General features: G+C 35.4%; 2 protein-coding genes across 5 annotated transcripts; one reads left to right on the top strand and one right to left on the bottom strand.

The window, feature by feature from the left end:
* Positions 1–3,366: 3,366 nt before the first annotated feature.
* LOC132179779 (uncharacterized) lies at positions 3,367–12,603 on the bottom strand. Of its 4 annotated transcripts, none has more exons than XR_009439968.1 (8): positions 12,495–12,603; positions 11,399–12,072; positions 9,605–10,045; positions 8,887–9,406; positions 5,295–6,862; positions 4,725–5,202; positions 4,351–4,425; positions 3,367–4,064 (listed from the first exon to the last, which is right to left on the bottom strand). XR_009439968.1 is itself a non-coding variant. In XM_059592550.1 (6 exons), the coding sequence occupies exons 2-6, from the start codon at positions 11,922–11,924 to the stop codon at positions 5,024–5,026; spliced, it is 3,234 nt and encodes a 1,077-aa protein (XP_059448533.1). In that variant the 5' UTR covers positions 11,925–12,072; positions 12,495–12,603; the 3' UTR covers positions 4,644–5,023. The 4 variants fall into 4 exon arrangements, 1 of the variants encoding a protein (XP_059448533.1); XR_009439969.1 differs by having other exon boundaries at positions 11,399–12,066; positions 12,495–12,595; XR_009439970.1 differs by having other exon boundaries at positions 11,399–11,998; positions 12,495–12,595.
* Positions 12,604–16,613: 4,010 nt separating this feature from the next.
* On the top strand, positions 16,614–22,492 carry LOC132179058 (probable magnesium transporter NIPA2). The gene is made up of 9 exons (XM_059591684.1): positions 16,614–16,750; positions 17,059–17,252; positions 17,492–17,548; positions 19,237–19,327; positions 19,422–19,582; positions 20,339–20,466; positions 20,560–20,697; positions 21,621–21,713; positions 22,165–22,492. Exons 2-9 carry the CDS (start codon positions 17,126–17,128, stop codon positions 22,336–22,338), a joined length of 969 nt encoding a protein of 322 aa, XP_059447667.1. The 5' UTR covers positions 16,614–16,750; positions 17,059–17,125; the 3' UTR covers positions 22,339–22,492.
* The last annotated feature ends 65 nt before the right edge of the window (positions 22,493–22,557 follow it).

The following is a 22,557-nucleotide window of genomic DNA, read 5'->3' as shown; positions in this document are numbered from 1 at the left end:
GAGAAAAAAAAAATTATGTTGCTCGGCAGTAGAGAAAAAAATTCTCTACTACCGCCGGTGAGAGAGAGGGGCACCGGAGAGAGGGAGGAGGAGTTTGGTTCTTACCCGGCGTTTTTTGTAGGGGTTATATCCGTCATCTCCGGCTTTTTTTGTACCGGCCAGCGTCGTCTCCAGCAGCGTCTCCGGGGACGTCTTTGGTGGCAGGTTGGTGGCTAGAGCGATTTTAGAGAAAAATATGAAAAGGTTATTCTAGAAGGTGTTGTGTTTTAAGTATTCTAGAAAAAAGATTAGGTAGAACACCATATTTTTGTTACAGTGTTCCACGCTGATGTGTCGCCTTCTTATTGGAGGGCACAAAGGCCTTGGTTTGTGCCATGACCCTATAGAAGTTATTCTCATATATATATATATATATATATATATATTGTAATTAAATAAAATAAGATATCATAATTAAATAATTATGAAAAAGACATTCTTGGAGAGGAAGATTGTTGCACATCAACACCATCTGTCTAAATTAATATATATATTAAGTAATAGAGAATCAGTCAACCTTTTTTGTATGCTAAACAAATCATAATGTCCCTCGTGCTTGCAAAGGGCCAACTGGCATATAGATAGAAATTAGAATCAAGTGTTGTCTCTAATACAGAAGGGGGCCCTAAGAAAAGGAATAAATTCGTTTCTAATTGCAGTTTAATATCTAATTAATTATGCCTATAAACAAATAACTATTTTCAAATATCTTAATTTCATCTTGATCAACATAAGGGACAAGTCACACAAAACAAGTTAAGAGCCCATCTATTAAGATTAGTAAAACTCATTTTACAGTTTTCAATAGAAATTTGACATATCAGGTAAAAACACTAAATACAATGAAAATGAAAACAATATATCTTGCCTCGGAACCCTCAACATTGGAGTCTCCAAAACCAACAAAAACAATGGTTTTACTAATAGATATTTTGTCAAAAGAAATCAAAATATTTAATGTAAAGAGTTATATATTATTTTTTGGTATTTTAAGCTTTACTTTTTATTGAAAAAAACAAAACAAAACACTCTATTTACACTGCGACATGATCGGCAGTGATCGAAGTTATTCTCCAACAAAATTATGTTCGGTGTTAACATGCTTATTATAATATGTTGGGCTCCTGATAAAGTAGACGGTGGTTCAGCTTGAACGGTGCTTATATGATTATATAACCGACTGTTGATGGGGAGATGAAGTGGTCGGTTATGGTCCAGACGGCCGGCGTTGAACTTCATCAATAAAGTTGTGGACTCCATTGTTGTTGTTATGCTTTCTAAATTCTGATTGGTGCTGCATGCACAGCTTATCCAACTCCACAAACACCCTAATAAAGTCAGCATATTACTCAATTGATGAAAACATAAAAATTTAAAATGGGCAAAAAAAATTGATTCGATTGGTCGGTATATGGACCTACAAAAACCTCAAGCTTCCTTCTAGAGAGAAAATATACAAGAGAAAGAGAATAAGTATAACAGTACACCAATAAGAATATAAGATCAAGTGAAGGAGAATTTAAAGAGAGTTTTGTTAGGGTTGGAATTGCAATAATGGGTGATATCCAAATGTGCCTAGCATTAAGTTGATGATTATTGATGTGAAGATTTTCTTCCTAAGTTTGTCGGGAAAGGACTGCATAGCTTGAGCATTCTGTTGGCTAAGCTAGCAGAGGAAAAATCTTAAATGTTATCTTTGGGTGATGGTACATTCGAATCCTAGTAGCTAACCGAGTTGTGGGCCATCGAATCCCTTTGATGTCGGCCGGATGAACCCATGATTCTTTATACTTTGAGTCTTTGAGAACTTAAGAGGGCATTATATTTATATTGAAAAAGAAAGGGAACATCTTGACCAAAAGACCAAAAGGCCAATTATAAGATTAGGGCCAAATAATCCCGAAAATGACGCTCATAGAAAGTAACATCTTGGACCCAAAAATAATAAGATTAGTACGGACACTTTATTAAAATAATAATAATAATAAGCTAATTAAAATCAAGATATTTTATATTAACAGTAATAATATTAAGATATTTTATGTGGGTGATCCTCATGGGAAGAGAAAGACCAAAATAGGTCGTGTTTAAGACAAAAAAAAAAATATTATAAGATTATGGATAAGAATAATTTATAATTCTTTGAATATATATATATATATTTCAAATTTAACAAGTGCATCTACTACTTGCTCAAAACTCCCCCTTCTTAGAGAGTGACGAGGTCCACGAAGGCACTTTTCAGTAACTTTTTTATTTTGCAAGTTCTATCAAGTATAAAAAGTAAGATTTGAACTAGCAACTTCTATTTTGTGAAACACCACCGAATGAGCTTACTTTGCTCTTGAGACAACATCCAAAATCTAAAATATATTTAAATCCAAGTTATTATACCTTATATCTTTTTCTTTAAGACTAGTAAAGACACAGGAATCAGGATAAATGTAGTTAATCAAGGGTTTCTTGTTATTAAATAGATTCATCATCACCTCACAAATTATTATTATTAAGTTCATATCCGATTAACGGCGACTGTAAGCCAACAAAAACGTTAATCAATTGATGGGATAAAATATCTTCGCCCTCCACTTTTCTACAAAATCCAAATTGAGACAATGAAAAAAGTGAGATTAGATATTAATCAATTACCACGTGATGGATAAAATATCTTCCCCCTCCACTTTTCTACAAAATCCCAATTGAGACAAATGAAAAGGGTGAGATTAGACATTCAACCAACAAATTAAACTTGTTCGCCTTTTCATAAGCAACATGTACTACACGTTTCTTCTCTTTTTTTTTTTTTCTTGCCACTTCGGTTTACTGGTTAAGCGTCTGTAAAATTTCAAGTCAACATCAAACCCCTTGACAGCTCGCAACCATAGATCTCAAGAAATGCACTCTACCCCATAAAAAATTAAAAAAAAAAAAAAAGTCAATAATTTGCAATATATTATTATTATTATTATTATTATATTGTACGTAACAAAATAACGTCTCCTTTCATCAATTATATAAGATCTTTTGACCCATTAAAAAAATGTATAAGATCTTGTGAATAAATCCTGGATACACAAACACCTTAAATAAATAAAATGTTCAAGATAGGACCAACAATAGAAGTAAAGATTTCAAATTATAACACTTTTGATCATAAAAAGCTTTTATGGGTAAACCCAAAAAAGTAAATAAAAATAATATAAATCACAGTTATTGATTGTATCGTCCTAATAATACTACTACGTATTTACCATTACGTATCTCATATTGTATCCTACAATACACTTGCACATCTAAAATACACCTATAATATAGGAACACATCGTGTATCGCAAGAAACTAACAATGATCATTTGATTTAGTTTAACAATCCTGATTTAACCTAAACGCCCAAAAAAGAAATAAGTACAAATTACATACATTTACAAGATAAAGCATGCTATTGGTGTGCTAATCTTCCCAGTGCTAAACGCCCAAAAAACATATGGTAAGAAGGATTTTAAGATAATACGAAAACAAAACAAAACAAAACAAAAAGGAAAAGACGAAACCTAGGAAAATCAGGAAGATACTTTTTGAGATCCACTTCACGCATAATTCATCCCAGAGTCGAGCCCCAAAGTATGCAGCTCTTAAACCATCCTATCCATTGCTTTACCATACTGGGGGCAAAAAGGAAGAGAGAGAGAGAGAGAGAGAGAGAGAGAAAAGACAAGCAAAAGACACAGGAATTGCCACTCTAACAAGCAAATGCATATAAAAATAAAAAAGGCATCAGCACCTAAGAAATAACCATATGCACAAGCACAACTGAAGCTTCTATAAAGAAAACCGAACACAACCCAGCAGCTGCATGAAAACTTACCTGATAAAAATCAACATTCGCATTTCACCACAAGTTTTAAGCAAACACTGTAAAGTGAGCCTGGCAATCTGCTATACTGATCACAGGAATTTTGATGCAATTCATCCAGCAACATCTGGTTTTGGTCGACCTTAAGAGTACCTTTACCTAACCAAGACATCTTCTCCGGAAGGGAAAAAAGAAAAAGAAAAAGAAAAAGAAAAGAAAAGGAGAGAGAGAGAGAGAGAGAGAGAAAGAGAAAGAGAAAAATGAAGAAAGATGAGGCAAGGAGTAAGACACCAGGATTGTAACATACTTATAAAAAGTATTGGCAAATGGTATCAGAGAAACGTGTTTATTCCATACTACATTAACCAACACTCCCATAAACTTTCAAAACTTGCCTGGCAGCTTAACTACATAAGCTCGCCATTGTTGAACAATCTAAATCTATGACGACTGCATACCTTCATTTACATCAGAGAAAATCAATCCTGTCAAACTGAATGTCAGAAAGCTCCAATGAAAAATCACCATGATACCTGCATGTTCCCAGAATACGCCCAAAAAGAAGGGGAAAAAAAGAAAAAAGAAAAAAAAGAAAAAAAGAGTTCTGAATAATTACAGTCCCGCCACACCACGAAAAGTATATGAAAGTGGACTATTATCAGCCACATCAAAGAGCAAGTTTTCACCCAAAAAGAGAGAAAGAAAAAGGGAAAGAGTCAACAAATAGAGATTGCCAAAAACAATGTAGACCTAAGAGACAAACTTGCAAAATGACAATAATCCATTAAATCGAAAAATTCACCAGAGTTATCGAAATAATAGTCCAACATACATCAAGCAGTAAAAGAAGCTTGCTACAAACATTGCATGGCCGATTGGATGAAAGCATGACACTTCTTGAAACAATTAAACCACAGCAAGACCAGCTTCAGGACTATAGTTCCGGTCTATTACACAAGGACCTGCAAACAAGAAACAAACACAGAAAGTGTGTTTATAAAGAACCACCAACCGGCAGAAATTTCCAAGCACCAAAGAAACACTAAGCAATCTTTCATGGAAACAAGCTTCTCAGATTAGACTGAGCTTTTGTCCAAGAAATTGCACCCATCACTCAGCACTGGAAACCATCTATGCCTCAGGTGAGACAGAGCTTCTCTGGTGAGCCTTCAGCACTGGGGAAATTGAAAACCCGTCTCCATTCATTAACTCCGATTCATCATTAATGCATTCCAGGTTCTGGGTTGAGCCAGTTCTGTCACTACTGTCCACATTTGTTGGCTTCTCACAATTATTTTGATATCCCATTCCTGTAAACCAGAAAAGGGAAGATATTGAGATACTTTCAGTCATTAACACTGAAAAATCAAATTTTCATGTTTAAAGATATTACTAGCTGCACCTAGCTCTGAATGCACAGTAGTAGACACTTCATGTTCCCTTAGCTCCCCTGCAACCAAGGAAACTCTATAACTTTCCAACATTGAACCTCCTCCACCGTTAACATTTGTCAAATACGTGCTTTTCAGATCCTGGTCATCTTCCACTGTCATGCTTTCCATTGATTCCTTCGAGTTACAATCCTCGTGTTTTGCGATTAGCATCCCATTGTCATTCATTCTCGTTGAATCCTTCAAACTGGAATCTGGTTCCTTTTCAGCATCTTCATTAGGCTCTAAAATTTCACCACTGTTTTGATCCCTTCCATCATCTGAATGAAACTTCCCTTCAGCAGATTCTGACCTGGATTGCCTCAAGTGTTTTGATTTATTTTCCTCCAAACTTACTGGCGACAAACTACTGCCTCTATAATGTTTGTGCTCTGCTGATCTTGACCTGGATCGTGATCTCTCACGATGCTTTGATTTTTCAGGTCTACTCCCATCTGCTCTATCATGCGACCGATGCTTCCTTTCAGCAGAATTTGACCTAGAGCGCCTCCTATGTTTTGATTTACTATCACGTAAACCTTTTGGGGATGACCTGCTTCCTCTAGGATGATTAGCCTCTACAGATGCAGACCTTGACCGTCTTCTATCACGATGCTTTGATTTTCTGTCCCTGCTTTCATCTGCTTTCCCCTTGGAGTATCGCTTACCTTCTACAGATCTTGATCTGGACCGCCTTCTTTCACGATGTTTAGATTTTTCATCTCTTGTTTCATTCACTTTCCCATCAGAGTGGTGCTTACCTTCCAAAGACCTTGACCTAGACCGCCTTCTATTACGATGTTTTGGTTTATCATCTCTGGATTCGTCCAACTTCTCACTGGAGCGATGTTTAACTTCTAAAGACTGAGACCTGGACCGCCTTCTGTGCTTATATTTGCTTTCATCCAAACTTCTTGGGGATGACCTACTGCTTTTATGATGCTTACCTTCTGCAGATACTGACCTCGACCGCCCTCTGTCACGATGCTTTGATTTTTCATCTCGAGACTCATCTGTTTTGTCGGCAGACTGATGCTTACTTTCAGCAGATTTCGATCTAGACCGTTTTCTGTGTTTTGATTTGTTTTCATCATCAATTCTTGGAGATGACCTACCTCCTCTGCGTTGAGTGGGTGATCTTGAACGGGCATTAGATGATTTCCTTGATCTATGCAGTGAACTTTCTTGGTTACGTTTTGGTGAGACTGAATCATCTCGATATGATTTTCTTGTTAGAGGGCTAACACTTCTCCTATTTCTCCTTAAAGCAGATGAATGACGATCATGTGATCTTTCAGAATCCCTATGTGATCTTGCTGAATCTTGCCTTCTAGTTCTCTCACTACCATCTCGGATGTCTCTATATGACCGCCTTTCATCGTCATAGCTGAAATGATGGCGAGATCTCACTGGAGATCTGGATCTATGATCCCTTGGGTGGCGGAATGGAGGTGAGTAAGAACGAGACCTCCGCCTTCGTCGAAAATTGATTGGTGATCTAGACTTGGACCTTGACTTTGCACGAGAAGTGGATGGTGATCTGTAAATTGGAGTAATTAGTTCAACAACTTAATTATATCAAAATATTTATGTAAAACATGCCCTTCTGAGTTAAATAAAACAATATAAAATCGTTGGACAATAATACTCGGCGACTATGTGATACAATTCCAGCCCTAGAGGCACATCTAAGTAATCAATGTGTGATGCCAAGAAATTTCCTTCACCCATCTATTCCCTTTTACTTTTCTGCACTTGAACCAATTCAATCAACAACCAGACCTTAATTAAGCTCCCAACCCTTAATAAACCATACTGTTCTGTCTTTTCTGCAGAATAAATTAAAAGGCACAAGCCTTTGTCAAGATCTACCAGATAATAGTTCTACAGACTCCTATGATATTAACTAGAAAGTTTGGACAAGTACATGAGAAGACTGAGCCCAAAGAAGCCATAACATGTTCTGCTTGACTAGCTTCACTAAAACTATAATTCGCCAGAAAACTCCACTAATTAGATGCAAAATAAATAAATCCTTGATCAAGTACATTAATCTTTTGGGGAACATTAATAATAATATTAATAACCTCATGTGCATACCAGGATGACAATTCCCCAGCTTGAACTAGACCTTCTCTTAAAGCCACTTTTTCTCAAAGACAAAAATTTCATTTACAACCCTAACCCATCGCAACCTTGATTAGTATCCAAAATGCTATTAAACAACAAATTCCCCATTAGACCATACTAAAACTTAAATTTCCATCTACCATCAATTTCAAACCCTTCACTTTGTTGCATTGTTACAAACTATAATCCATGTCTTTCTTAACGTTTCACCCTAAAAACCTAGGGTTCAGGAAAATATCTGAAATCCAAAATTTCTGTAATGTAAATTCAAAAGTTCCTGCAACCTTTCAATCATCAAAATTAATCCTTTACCATTGCTCTTCAATAGATAACCCTAAAGCCTCCATCATCCTTCAAAAGACCAAAATTAAAAAGCATTCGAACATAGTCCCCCCCCTCCCCAGAGTAATTTTAGAAGTCACTCTGGTGTCTCTCTAAGAATGAGGTGGCTTTTAAAATCACCAATTGATCAAAATTCAATAATGATCAATCACAAGCTCAATGGTAATTTTAGAAGCCACATCATTTTGAGGGCTTTAGCATAACTACCTTCACAAAAAAAAAAAAACAATAAACAAAACAAAACAAATACATTATTGTCATACTCAGTTTGGGGCTGAAGAAATCCATACTATATCAATCCAAGAATCCTACCCAAACTCAAGCCATCTGCTGAAGAAATTTTAATTCGCAACTGTAACCCAGCTCACAAACAAAACAGATTGGGCACAGAATAAGTAAGAAGGTCAAACTTGACGCCAGTTGGCAGGTTGGATCAGAAAAGGCCACTATAGAATATGCATTGAGACCATTAGAATGGTTTTGCTAGTTAGGTTAGCATAGGCAAATATAGTAGAAAATAAAACAATAAAACAGTTTCACAAATACATTTACCTGAAACTAATGTTAGTTCCAATAAAAAATACATCATAAAGAAGATAAATTAAAGTGTAACCGATCATGTATAGATCAATCTTGACCAAATGAAGATATTACCAGATGGTTTTCTCAATTATTTCTGCTAGAAACTAAAATTCCATTAATGAAATATCACACTAACAACTTCAAATCAGCAATATCATGTATGCAATCTAAAGACCCATACCCCAATAATGTGAGGATACAAGTAAGTTCTAACAAACCTAGCTTTCCAACTCATTTAAAAAGCATAATCCAGCTACCCCTCAAAAATGAAAAAGTCAATTGGGTAAAATCTTTGCATCCTGACAAACCTATGTATGATGTATCCAACACAATCGTTTTTCAAAATGCAAGCTCAAAAATTCAGTATCACAAAATTCATGAACCTATTATGAACTTACTGCAGTATTTCAAGAAGTTTCATGATTTCCAAGTCAGATATTAGAAAAGGCAGTTGACACAATATATAACAAGTGATATACTTCACACATAAATTTGAAAAATGTAACGCACCTTGATTTTCTGTCTGTTTCCTTCTCTTCAGTTACAAGTCCATCAGCTTTTAATTTCTTGCTTATTTCTGCAGCTCTGGCTGCAGCTAACTCTGTTGCAGACTTCATTGTGGCAGCTCGGTTTGCCGCCTGCTGAGCATTCATAGTTTGTTGCATAAGCAAAGCCTGCTGGAATTGCATCTGCTGCATGGCAACAGCTTGCTGCATCATCATGGGCAGAGAAGATGACGCCAGTGGAGAATTCAAAATAGCTGGTTTTTGAGGAAGAGATTTTGCCATTTCAACATTCAAAGGGCGACCTCCGACATCCATATTATTCATTGCCAAAGCTGCAGTTGCTTCTTCAGGTTTTGAGTATTCTATGTAAGCAAAATGCTTTGAATCAGTAATTGTACATTCAAGAACAGTCCCACAAAAGCTGAAGAGTTGTTTAAGTTGTTCCACTGTGAGAAGTGGGCTAAGGTTGCTAACTTGAAGTGTTTTCTTCAGTGCCTCAGCCTTCCCAGCTTTATCAGGTGAACCTGATAAGCACAATATTCAATCAAAAGAAGAAGAAGAGGATGATGGTGGTGATAATAATGATGCTATTATAAAAACCAGAAACAAGAGAAAACACATTCTAAAACAAGGGTAAAGTAGAAGGAGCACGAGATGAAAGAAAGTAGCCAAATTTAAACAATATGGTAGAAGAAGGACCAGGTAACAAGAGATAATGATACCAGATGACTCTTTGGCTGACTGCGATTGTGCTTGCACTTGAGCTGCATGGGCTTGAAGAGCTTGGGCAGCAACAATTGCCTGAGCAGCAGCCATTGCAGCTGCAGACGGTGCCATGGGAACTTGACTGACAGTCCCCATCGATGTCGTTGCAGCTAATGCAGTCATTAGCAAATTGTGAGGTGGGTGGTTCAACTTACAATCAGTTTTGGCACACCGACCATTAAGGTATTCTCGACAAACTTCCCCGAGAGATGCACCAATTCCAGGCAAAATAGCACCCCCTGAGGCACCAGGTACTATGCCTGGAATCATTCCCAATAATCCTGGGAACGCCCCCGAGACAGACCCTGAATAATTTGGCATATTGGGCATGGTTTGATTAACTAGATTTGGGAATGTGGAGGCAGGAGCCAAACCCAGCAGTCCTCCAGTGCTAGAACCTGTACGACAACAAATCAATTTTTAAAAGTTAGCCACTTGGGAAGATGACTAGTAAGTAAATCTATATGTAAAGTAAATAGGTTTGATATGTAGCTAACAGAGCATAGAGCAATGCCATTATTAGGAAGTTAAAGACAACAATTTTCCTCATTTTATGCTCTTTCTTAGGGGTGAAATTTAAAACCGCCGCTAACCGCTATAACCGTTAACCGCCTAACCGCTTTGAAAGCGGTTAGTAAAAACCGCTAACCGCCTAGGCAGTTGCGGTTACCGGTTAGTGGGTTTTGGAAATCTGCTAACCGCTACCCGCTAACCGCTTTTTTTTTTAAATATAATATATATTTATATTATATATATATAATAACAATAAGTCGTGAGTTTATGAACTTTTTTTGGTTGATTGAAATGGGCCTCAAGCTTCAAGTTTAACCATGTTGGTTTTTTTGGTTGCTTGCGAGTTTATGAACTTATTTGTGTTTTATTTTATTTATATGTGCAAGTTTATGAGTTTATGAACTTGCTTGTGAGTTTATGAACTTGTTTGAGTTTATGTATAAGACTACAAGTGAAGTGATGATTTTGTTGTAATTTTATTTGTATATTATATGATGTGTAGATTTGTAGAAGGTGGCCAACAAGGATTTGGTATATAACAATTTTTAATGCTAAAATGGCCATGAAAATGAAAATGAAAAAAAAAAAGAAGTTTAAAATGAGCAAAAAAAATGTTTAAAGTGAGCCCAAAACCGGCCCAAACCCGGTCCAAAACCGGCCCAAAATCGGTCCAAAGAAAAAAGCCCAAAAAAGCGGTTAGAAAAAAGCAGTTATCCCAAAGCGGTTAACCGCTAACCAGGCGGTTGCGGTTAGCGGTTTTAGCCACTAACCGCTAACCGCAACCGCTATTTCACCCCTACTCTTTCTAGTTAGGTGATTCATTTTATATACTTATTGTGTACTTAGGGGCGCCTTACGCTTTCAATGAGATTGGTTTATTAATTATTAAAAAAACAAATTCCTCATTTTAAAATCGTTAACCATCTATCAAGAAGCATTCCACCTCTTCCCCTCTCTGCAGGAGCTCCCTTTTCTGTGATTTAAGGATATTTAGCCTTCAAACTTTTGTTTAGTTACTCTTGTGCTTAAAAACAATTGCTTTAGTATGTTCATTTGAGTAATAAACTACAGATTACTCACAGCATTCTATACACTCACAATTAGGTGATGCATAATGTGTAATTTAATCATACAAATCGGATTTGAGTTAATAACATTCAAAATAATTCACAAACTCAGGTTATGCACGACAAAGAAATTATTCACATATAAATACGGTAAATTATAAACATGAGTACCTGCACTGAAGAACACTGGGAACGGGCTACCCATGATGGGTTTCCCATTGCACTCAACATTCACCATATAATTCCCTCTCTTTGGCACCACATAAGAAACCGTATACGTCCCATCACTCATATCCTTCACAATCCCTTCTTGCTCCGATCCTCCAACACCCACTCCGGGTGACACCTTCACCTTAATCTGTGCACCTCCATTGGACACCTTCCTCCCATCTGCATCTTTCGTTACCACCATAAATGAAGATGGGGCACACGCCGTGCCACCCGCTATGCCAGCCCCAGCTGCTGTGCACTTTGCAGGGTCCACCGGCCCAATCGGCTTGTTTGCCAAGTCCTCAGCTTCTTCGGATTCACTATCAGACAAAGCCGGTTCTTTTTCACGATTTTTCTCTACATCTTTGAATGTGGCTTCGAAAGCAGCTTTTGCAGCTGCGGCTTTCTCAGCCTCACTCTTGAGCTTCGCCTCTTCTGCTTGCTTCATCCATATAGGCTTAGCAAGCGCAGTATTCCGATCCGCCATTAAACCTCAACTTCCACGCACTACTGGAACTCACACAAACCCTTAAACTTTTCAATACTCAGAATGCCAAAACCCTAATATAGTCAATCAATCAACCAAAACCTCCATTAATACCGTTCTTCGAATCAAAGCCTTCAAAACCCTAAAACTAAACCAAAAAAGAAGAAGAAATTTCTCAGAATCAACGCACAATAATCAAAATTCAGAGCAGATCCAACAAAATTACGAGGCATTATTACAAACATTTGGGTCCTAAAAGAACTTCAGAAAACCTAGCTTGCAGATCCCTGTTTGGTCACCGAAAATTTTGCGGAAGATGAAGAAACAAATATTCAATTTTAGATTCTAGGAAGTAACTGACAAATCATAGAGTAGTTTCCAAATTATTGTGAAAGAATAAAAACCGACGGGGTTGGGTTTTTCTTTATGAGTTTTCTTAGATTTCCTCAGCAACCAAACGAGGGACAATGAAATTTGTTTAGAATCTGTTTGATAAATTTGCTAATAGAGAGATAACGCAGAGAATATATGATGCGAAGAATAAAACAAGTGGAAAGATAACGTAAATACCTGCTGCGGTCTCTGACTGCGAAGTTTGGGTCTGGGGTCTGTTGGTAGGTCGCGACTGGGTTTGGGGATTATATTGGATTTGGGATATTGTGTTTTGCAAGTTGGGGGAAGGGAAAAAGAGAAAATTGTAAAAGGCTTTGCAAAAAGAAATTCACGTGACTGCAAAATCAGTGTCAAATTAGGGCACAATAATTGAAATTTAATAAAATAGAATTATAAATTATTTGAACAAATGTAATTAAAACAAAACCCATAGTCCATCTGTACTGGTACACTGAAGAAGAAGTTGATAATCTTTCTGATAATCTAAATTAATTATAATCTAAGCGCAGAGTTCAGCAATTTTAACTCTTTTAACTGCCATTCTGTTTTACATATTATTACACCATTTTTAGAAAACAAATTGTTAAATTGGTCGTGTGATTTGATGTTGTGACAAGCAAATCGTTGTCATCTCAAAATCAAATTATCTTTGTTGTTTCAACAAAATCCGTATTATAAATGCACACTCAAATAGAATATGATAAAAATAAAAATTGGTGTGAGGGTGGTCGAACATCCCTATAAGTCGGTTTTGGGGTGGTTGATCCACCCCAAAAGGTATTGAGGGTGGTTGGTGTTGGAAATTGCCTTTAATTAATCAAGTCATGAATCTCACATGTGTCAAATGGTTGGTGGAGTTTCACCAACTAAGCCGTCAAAGGAATAGTGAAAGGTTATTGCACCAACCAAGCCGTCGAAGGAATAGTGCATGGTTGTTGCACCAACCATAGACTTTCATGTTTTTTCACCAACCCTTTTACACCTATATAAGGAGCATCAAGCTTCAATGTTTAATTGTGCTAAGACAAGAAGAATATAGAGAGAGAAAAAGAAGGAAAGGTTTAGAGAAAAAAAGATATAGAGAGATAAGTCTAGTGTTAGGCATATAAGAATTGCAGATCACAACATAGAAGAGTTGTGTGCAATCTCTTTATGAAATATCTCTTGTAAAGTCTTTCCGTTATTTTCTCCCAAAGTAGTGAAATCTCTGCAACTTGGTGGATGTAGGCAGTATTGGTCGAACCACGTATAAATTTCTTGTCTTGTGTATGTTTGTGCGTGTTTATAGTACTAATAAAAAATACACGTGTATGTTCTGTCTAGGAAAGATTGGATTTTAAGTGAGACCGGTGTGACTCCTCCAATCTTACCTGGGAACGTACCGAGCTGTATCTTTGGTAAAGTACTATTTACCGTACTTATGTGGTGGTGTTTTCTTGACAGATTGGATCCCAAAATCCTAAAGAGGAATTAGTGGCGCCTAATTTCCTAACAGTTGGTCACCTCTAAAACGGGTAAAGTTAGTAGCCAACTACTCTTAAACCAATTATTTTCGTTTTTAGTTTTTTTTTTTAAAGGTAAAATTACAATTTCATAAACTTTATATGAAAATTTGACATAATTTGTTCAGATAAATCCTTTTGTTACAAGGCATACCACATAGAATTATAAGTTCATTTTGAAACCATAGGAATTTATTTGTTACAAACTTACAATGTCAAACAATAGGATGACCTAGGTCCTTGGCAAGGTACAATCAACTAGTAGTTATAAGAAGTATCTGGGGTTTTTGGCTGTAGTTGGCAAATAAAAAACTCCAACCTTGAAAAGCATAAAGGATTGGATTTGGAGCAAACTTAATGGCTACAAGGAAACAAAGTTGTCACAAGCACCAAAATATATTATTCTCAAAACAATAATCCCAAGCTATTATAATATGAATAATGTTATTTAGTAGACTTTCATACTACTATTATACAATTATGATGATGTGTCAATTAAAAACAACCTTTAGATCAACAATGTATTGTAAAAATAAAAATCAATAGATAATATTCACTACAACATCATTATAGTTGTATAATAGTCGTATGTGAGTCTAATAAATTAGAACATATAGTACAAGTGTGTTTCAATTGCTAAAATCTATATGTAAGGATATTAACTCAATGATGCTTGTATTATGACGGGGACACAAGGAAATTGAGTCAAAAGTAGCTTGGACGAGTTGGGCTAAATTGGGACGACTCTTAAAATATTTAGGGGGGTTGGGATTTTGAGAATTGTAATGTTTTTAATAAAACTCTGTTGGTAAAGTAAGAGCATTTTGAAATTGGGTTAAGAGGTTTAAAAATTAATTTTAGTGCATAAAAATGTTGTACCAAGCAAAAAAGGGTATATTTGTAAAAAACTTAAAAATATTTTTTGTTTTGTTTTTGTTTGTTGTTTGTTGTTTTTTGTTTTTTGTTTTGTTTTTCTTTTTTCTTTTTTTTGCTCTCAAACAGCTTGAAAATAATGTTTTTTCTATAGACAAAAGCTGTATTTCTCAATACAATCTCAAGCAAGCTTTAAGAATGAAGGTTGTTCCAAAAGCCGGACACATGGGTGGCATTGGACCATTGGTTTTCTTGCTTACCATTTTTACACAAAGAAAATGCAAGCATTTATTTTCAGGACCTCACACGCAACGACATCCATTTATACCATTCAAAGGAAAAAGACATTGTTCAACTAATTTTCTAACTATTGTAATTGAGGAGTGCTAGGCTTATAAATAAATTTTACAGAAAAAATTTTACAAATTGATGTGACACAACATGATTAGATTTTTCAAAATTTGAACTTATCTTATATCCAATCATGTTGTACTATATCAGTTTGTAAATTTTTTTTTGTAAAATTTGTTTGTAAGCCTAGCATTCCTCATTGTAATTATTTATGCGTTTTAGTTTGTTTTGGGTATGTTGTTGAGGAGCTCACCCTATTTTCGATTTTAACATCACTAATTTATTATTTCTTTCTGATCATAAGTAGAAAAGATCATCCCCTATAACCCTTTTTCTTATTCAGTTAAAAACAAAGAAAGGGAAAAAGACATTAATGGGTACACAAGCCATATCCATGTGCTATTAGAAAAAAAAAAAAAAAAGCCATATCCATGTGCTTTTTGGCATCTAGCTATGGAGGTGATGAACATGCCATATTTGATGGCTTTTTTATACTTGCTTAGACTATAAAAAAGCGGATGGATATTTTTGTTATAAAGTCTTTTCCTTTCTTCTAAAGTTATAATCAGTAAGAATATTATAATTAATATACGGGTTGTCACTTGTCAATAATAAATCTCATGCGAAATTTTACATTAATCCTTATCAAAATCTCAAATCTCTAGAGTTACACATGATGTAATTCTTTACACTAAACCAACAATTTCGATTAGATTAATATTTGTAAGTCCTTATTTGATTATATCTTCTCCATATATTTATCAGGTGTGATGAAATTCATGTTAATCCGATCTCATTTACCTCGTCAATCCAAAACTCATTTTTTTACTAGATTTTAAAATAATCAAAAACTTTTAACTATCTTTTAGAATTTAATAGTAATTTTCACTGTCGTAGTATATGCACTTGGCAGTGTGAGAGTAAAAGTATGTTTGTAACATTTCTCATAATCTAAAGGCGAGTTCCATGAAAATATTCATATTATTGGTAATTACCCAATATCCATCTCTTTTATTATTAAATATCCTCGATCTCGTGCATGTAACTTTTCCCTTATTTGCTTAAAAAAAAAAAGAAAAAAGAAAAATTCCTCTAGTTTTGTGCAAAAATAAACGTGAACATTGTCCTCAGCAAAATTTATTTTTGCAACAAGAAAATGTCACATGAGACAAGCCGAACACCATAATTAAATGAAAGTTACAAGAAAGAATAATGTCATTCCTCTTGATCAGGGACATTTAGGATGGTTAATGGGCCTATCCTCTATAATAGTGTTTTTTAAATTTCCTTAAGCAATTAGAATTTAAGTGGACATAACGGGAAATATGTAAAAAGAACATGCACCGGCAACATTAATTAATGTAAGGCTTGAAGGGAGAAGGCGGGATATTCGGAGGCCATCTTAAAGTTTTGTTATGTTTTTCATTCGTTTCTGATACGCAATGTAACGGACTTTTAACGTTCTATCTATCCGCCTCCGATCTCAAACACCCTCTCTCTCTCTCTCTCTCTCTCTCTCTGTCTCTCTCCCCATGAACATATAACCTAAAACCTATCAAACATCATCAACTAGCATCGTCATCGGATTTAAACCAGTTGATTTTTTTTGTTTGTTAAATGAATTAGACCAACCAAACCAATCGATTCTTGAAATGATCATGGAGATGGGATTTTAGCCCCATTCCCGTTTTGCAGTGTGCCAAGAAGGTATAGTTTTGGATTCAATTTCTATGTTTCTTTCATTTCCTTTTTCGTTCAAATTTTTTTTGGGCTATATATGTGAAAAAAAAAAAAAAAAACAATTGAGCCAACAGATTCTTTACGTGTAGCGGGTTGACATCTGGGAACAAGGGTAGTACTATGTTACAAAACCCTCCTGAGTCGTGGTGTGTGTATATATATATATATATATATATATATATATATATATATGCACCTATGTATTTGTGTATCATGTGTTTGTCTTTGTGTCTTTTTTGGATTGTGTTGGTGATTGGCTTTATCGGATTTGACAGGGATTACTTGGATTGGATATCTTGGCCCTGCAAGATTTATTTTTTCGTCTATTATCTTTTCTGATCAATGGGGATATCATCCGACAATGTCCATGGACTTGTTTTGGCCGTCTCATCAAGCATTTTTATTGGGTCTAGCTTCATTATCAAGAAGAAAGGTCTTAAAAAAGCTGGGACTACAGGAACTAGAGCAGGTTCAATATCCCTTTTCTTCTTTTTCAATTTTGTTTCTTTTTGTTATTTTTAATGTATTTATAGATTACCTAAAAAGCAAAAACAAATATATATATATATATATATGCATGTGTGCATGTGTATATGTAATTTCCTATATATGTTCTTCGCATGTAAGTTTGTTTTGTATATGCAGACAATTGAATAAGTAGCATTTTGCTGACAATGATAGATTTTCTTTTTACTGTATTGTGATCAGGATCGGGAGGGTACACGTACTTGTATGAACCTTGGTGGTGGGTTGGAATGATAACAAGTAAGTAATTCGTAAACTTCAATCTGAATGATCTTTTGTAATTTTCTCTCAATCAAAAAAATCAGCCTCGTAGCTTTCTGTTTATTCTTTTTCTTTGAAGCCAAATTGTTTCATGTTTAGTGTTTGAATACTTCACGAATATGGGTACCAAATATTTGCAACTCTATATTAGCAGGCGTTCTCAATGACATTCATACAGAACCTGTCACCAGATAGAGCTGATTTTGATGAACAGAGTTGTGTGCAACTAAGCTCAAGTAGTTTAGATTTGGGTCTCTTCTTGTTTTGTCTTTTTCATTGTAATGGTTTTAAGGTGTTACTAACTATATATACTTCAGAAGTCCTAAGTTGTTATCAAGCTTTTAGATCCAAGAGGGGCTTGATGTGATGCTTTAACTTAGAGGTGACAATTTGTGTTTGCGTGTTAAGGTATAACTATAAAATTATGTAGGCCAGGCCGAATTAATTAAACCAGTTAGTCTCCTTAACCCTAATACAACCTACTTAAATGGCGTGTGACCCAACTTGACTCGCAGAAGTTTATTAACTCATTTTCATTCATTTTGGTTACTCTTGTTGGGGCTGTCACTGCATCTTCTTCTCTTTTTTTTTTTCTAAAAAAAAAAAAATTTTGAATTTTTTTTTTATTAAGGATATATATATATATATATATTTATTTGGGGGACATTGATACATTATTTAGCTTGAGGACATTGCAAATTGTGTTAGTTTGAAGGGAGTAAGTGTAATTTTTCAAACAAAAAAGAAGCTTTCTAAAAACTTATGTATTCTCAATATTTAGAGTTAAATTGAGATTCAATGGCTTGAGTGGTTGAAGCAAGGCAGATTGGAATCAAATGTATTCTTTGAATCATTTTGCTCTTGATCTCTGGATGGTCTGCTTTGTAGTAAGGCAACTAAGTAGGGGATATTTTTTTTTTCAAGTGGTTGTTGTTCCTCATTTTTGTGGAATATGAGACAAATAGCAAACATGTCTTGATAAAACCTATCCTGTTTCACTCCTATGAAAGAGAAGAACTGTGATGTCAGTGTTTGGATCTGCATTAGGGTGATACTTGTGACTTGTGAGGGGCTTGTCTGATGTGTCACTAGACATGAACCTTGCATAATGATAAGGATTTCAACTTAGTGGATGGCTATTTTATTTTTGCCCTTCTTTTTCACAATGAGCGGGCAAGTCTTGATGAAGTCTGATTTTTCATACTGAGTTTTCACACATTATTAATGAGGATTTTTTGGGAGCTAAAGGAAGCAGCCAATCTATGCTGAAGATATAATCTCCTGAGATTAAGAATTTGAGAGCATTGGTACAGTATGTTTTAGTAAAGCGCAGGGACTATGCAGGGAAAAAAAGGAAAAATTAAAAATAGAATAATCTGTGTAGAGCTTCAAGGGAATATAATAACTTGCTAGGTGTTCTTTTGAATAATCTCTTGATTGCTTTCAAAAAATGCCACTTGCTATCCAGAAAGGCATATCCCTGGATTATATGCCTGTGCTAGCTGCTATGATCTGTCTGCAGCATATCACCATCAGGGTCTTACAAAATCATACAGTTTTGTGCTCATTTATTATTCTCTCCTGTTGCTTTTAGCTTGTGGGGTTCCCTGAGGAAATTATTTCTTTGGAGTTGCTACATTGTAATGATGAATTTAACTCTCTTACAGTGATTATTGGGGAGATAGCGAATTTTGCTGCTTATGCATATGCGCCTGCAATTCTTGTAACCCCCTTGGGAGCTTTAAGTATTATTTTCAGGTGGGTCTTAATTTTGAATTGCATTTAGTAGATTTAAGAGAGGATTTTGATATTCTTTTCATATAAATAACACTAAGAAAATGTCACTATTCAGTGCAGTGCTAGCTCATTTTATTTTAGAGGAGAAATTGCATGTCTTTGGAGTGCTGGGATGTGTTCTCTGTGTGGTTGGCTCTGTAAGTATTGTCTTGCATGCTCCTCAGGAGAAAAATATTCATTCTGTTAAGGAAGTGTGGCATCTCGCTACAGAGCCAGGTATTTGAGAATAACTAATCTTTTTGTTGCTTGGTTTTATATTCTGTTTGGAGTTTTCTGGTTATTTTGTCCGTGTAATGTGCATAATTTTTTTTTTTTAATGAGCTGTGAATAACTAACTAAAATAAACGGAAGATTAGAAAAATGCAAGGGACGTCGTGGGTAAAGAAAAATAAAATATGAAACTTGGCTAAGAAGAGGAAAGAAGCACACCCATGAATCTTGTTCTTAAGAGTGCCTGGAGGCACCTTCTCAAAACCAATCCAAGCTCTATTCATCTTTTAGAAAAATATAGCAAACCCCATTTATCAAAATCTAACAAAAACGATTCTAATAAATGAAGATGCATACAAATTTCTTCCAAACTAATTTAGATGATTTTTTTCTGACCCAGTTTTTAGAAGTGTCAAGTATTTCTTAGCATGTGAAAAGCACATGTTTTGTTAAATACGTAACACTTTTAGAAACTAGACAAGAATCAGCCACGCAACAAAACACAAACTCCATGAGTTTCCATTTATGTTTTGATTTTGTAATCTCACTTCTTGTCTATATATTGCATGTTATAAGTAAAATGCAATTGTGCGGAAAACTAATTCAAGAAAATACCTTTATTTCTATAAGATGTTATAGTATGTCGAGGGGTTGATCTTGATGAGCTCAAATAAAACAGTATTACATAATCATTTGTCTGTACATTATTCTCTGTTGTCGTGACTCCACTGGGTTCACCAAACATGTTTTTGTTATTTACAGGATTCATTGTTTACACTTGCTTGGTCGTGATTCTGGTTGGTGTTCTCATTTTTCGGTATGTCCCACGCTATGGGCAAACACATATGGTGGTGTACATTGGAATTTGTTCTCTCATGGGCTCTCTCACGGTCTGTTTATTATTATCTTACAAAGTTTTTGTACAAATTATAACTTTGACTCTGCTCCCTGTAGTTCTGACTTTGTTCCTTTTTCATTTGTAGGTTATGTGTGTCAAGGCAGTGGGGATCGCTTTGAAGCTTACATTTTCAGGAATGAATCAATTTACTTACTTCCAGACATGGTTTTTCACTGTGGTTGTGGTAGCGTGTTGCCTTCTGCAGATCAACTACTTGAACATGGTAACCTTTCCAATTTTATTTGTCAAAGGCATATGCATTAGACCTCCAAAAATTGGAAAATATAGTAGGAAAAATGCTATTAAAATTGTCCTGTTCTTATTTGTTTCAATTAGTACTATAATAATTGCATTGTCCTTATTTATTTCAATTGATGAAATTTAGTCAATCTTGTTAGAGTCTGTTTGAGATTGCATTTGAGAAAAGAGTTTTTAAGTCTAAAAGTGCTTTTCGGCAAAAGCTTCATTTTTAAGCTTTTGCCAAAAGTGAATTTTGGCAATTTTTAGGCTTTTTGGACACTTACAAGCGCTTTCAGTATTTTTTTATCAAACGAGTATTGTTTTCTTCAAGCGAACTTTTTGAGTGTTAAACGCACTTTTAGGCCCCTCAAACGCACACCCAAACAGACCCTTTGTATTCTTTCATAGAAAAAAAAAACCAAAAAGAACATTTCTTAACTAGTTTACATGTGCTGTTGTGCATCGTCTTCTTCCAATGAGAGGGGGACCAATCTTGCCTTTAGTTATGTTTCTTCTCTCCTAAGTTCTTAGTAAGCAACTCATGTAAGCTGTGTTTTTGAGGCAAGTGGCATAGCAGGTACCCGACCCAAATTTTCATGATACTTTTACTTCAGTCTTGGGATTTTGAAGATAATCTGCTTATATGATAAGCAGTACTTATGTTATCAACCAAATCAAATTATCTCTTTTACACTCAACTATGCATTTTTCATTCCATTTTGTATTGTGGAGGGTTTTGTATTGCTGGTTGTTGATAAGTTGTGTGAAGTTTTACATTATAAAGTACCATCAAGAATTGGAAGATTAATAATTTTGTGTGAGATGTGCAGCCTTTAATCTACTTCAAGTTCTCTAATTAATGTATCAGGAGAATGCTTAATCTATAATCTGGATCCTTCTTTGCAGGCTCTGGATACCTTTAACACTGCCGTCGTATCTCCTGTTTACTATGTCATGTTCACATCGCTCACCATATTTGCGAGCATGATCATGTTTAAGGTGATTTAATACACATCTTTCATTCTTCTTTGGAATGCTTTACTTTTCTTCAAGTCAGATGAATTCCACTATCCTTACATGTCGTAGACTTACCACTTTGTCATGAATTGGGCTTGAAATTCATGACCAAGTGGGGTAGGAAGGAACAGGGAGACGAGAAATGAAAATGCAGCCTGAAAGAGGATTTGGCAGTGGCCCAATATGCCACATGGTGGCATAGAAGTTTGCACTTCTGTTAATTTTTCTAACTTCTTAGGAGGAAGATGAATGGATTGTTGAGATAATATCCTAGATGATGGGAGAGATCTGCCAATCTTGGGTGATGTAAAGTTAATCAATAGTTGGGTGTATATATATATATGGGGTCAGAAGTATATTAGTCAACTGAATTTTGTATGCTTGTTACTGCATCATAATCTGGTCTCTCCTCTGTTTTCCTTCCAACTTGCAGGATTGGGACTCACAAAATGCATCACAGATTGCAACTGAATTGTGTGGCTTTGTAACGATATTATCAGGGACATTTCTCCTTCACAAAACCAAGGATATGGGAAATAGCAAAACTTTGGAATCCCCTGTTTTTGCAAGCCCAAGCATCCGCAGTTCAAACTCAATTTCAGGATAGAAACATATATATATGAGGTTTAGGCAACACTATGGTCGTCTCTTAGCTATACCCCCCCAGGTAAAAAGTACTTCTGAAATTGACACAAGTTTGATGTGATGCACACATGGGAGATTGAGGGTAGAACATAAATTTGTAAAGCTTGGGACTTGGCAAAGTGGGTTGTTTTTTATTTGGGGAGGAAGATTTTGTCAATTTAAAGATTTTGGGATTTGTTCT

The sequence above is a fragment of the Corylus avellana genome, chromosome ca4 (assembly GCF_901000735.1).
Source record: "Corylus avellana chromosome ca4, CavTom2PMs-1.0".
In the NCBI taxonomy this organism is placed as follows: domain Eukaryota; kingdom Viridiplantae; phylum Streptophyta; class Magnoliopsida; order Fagales; family Betulaceae; genus Corylus; species Corylus avellana.
Note: the sequence above shows the minus strand (reverse complement) of the source record. Positions and strands in the feature narration are given on the sequence as shown.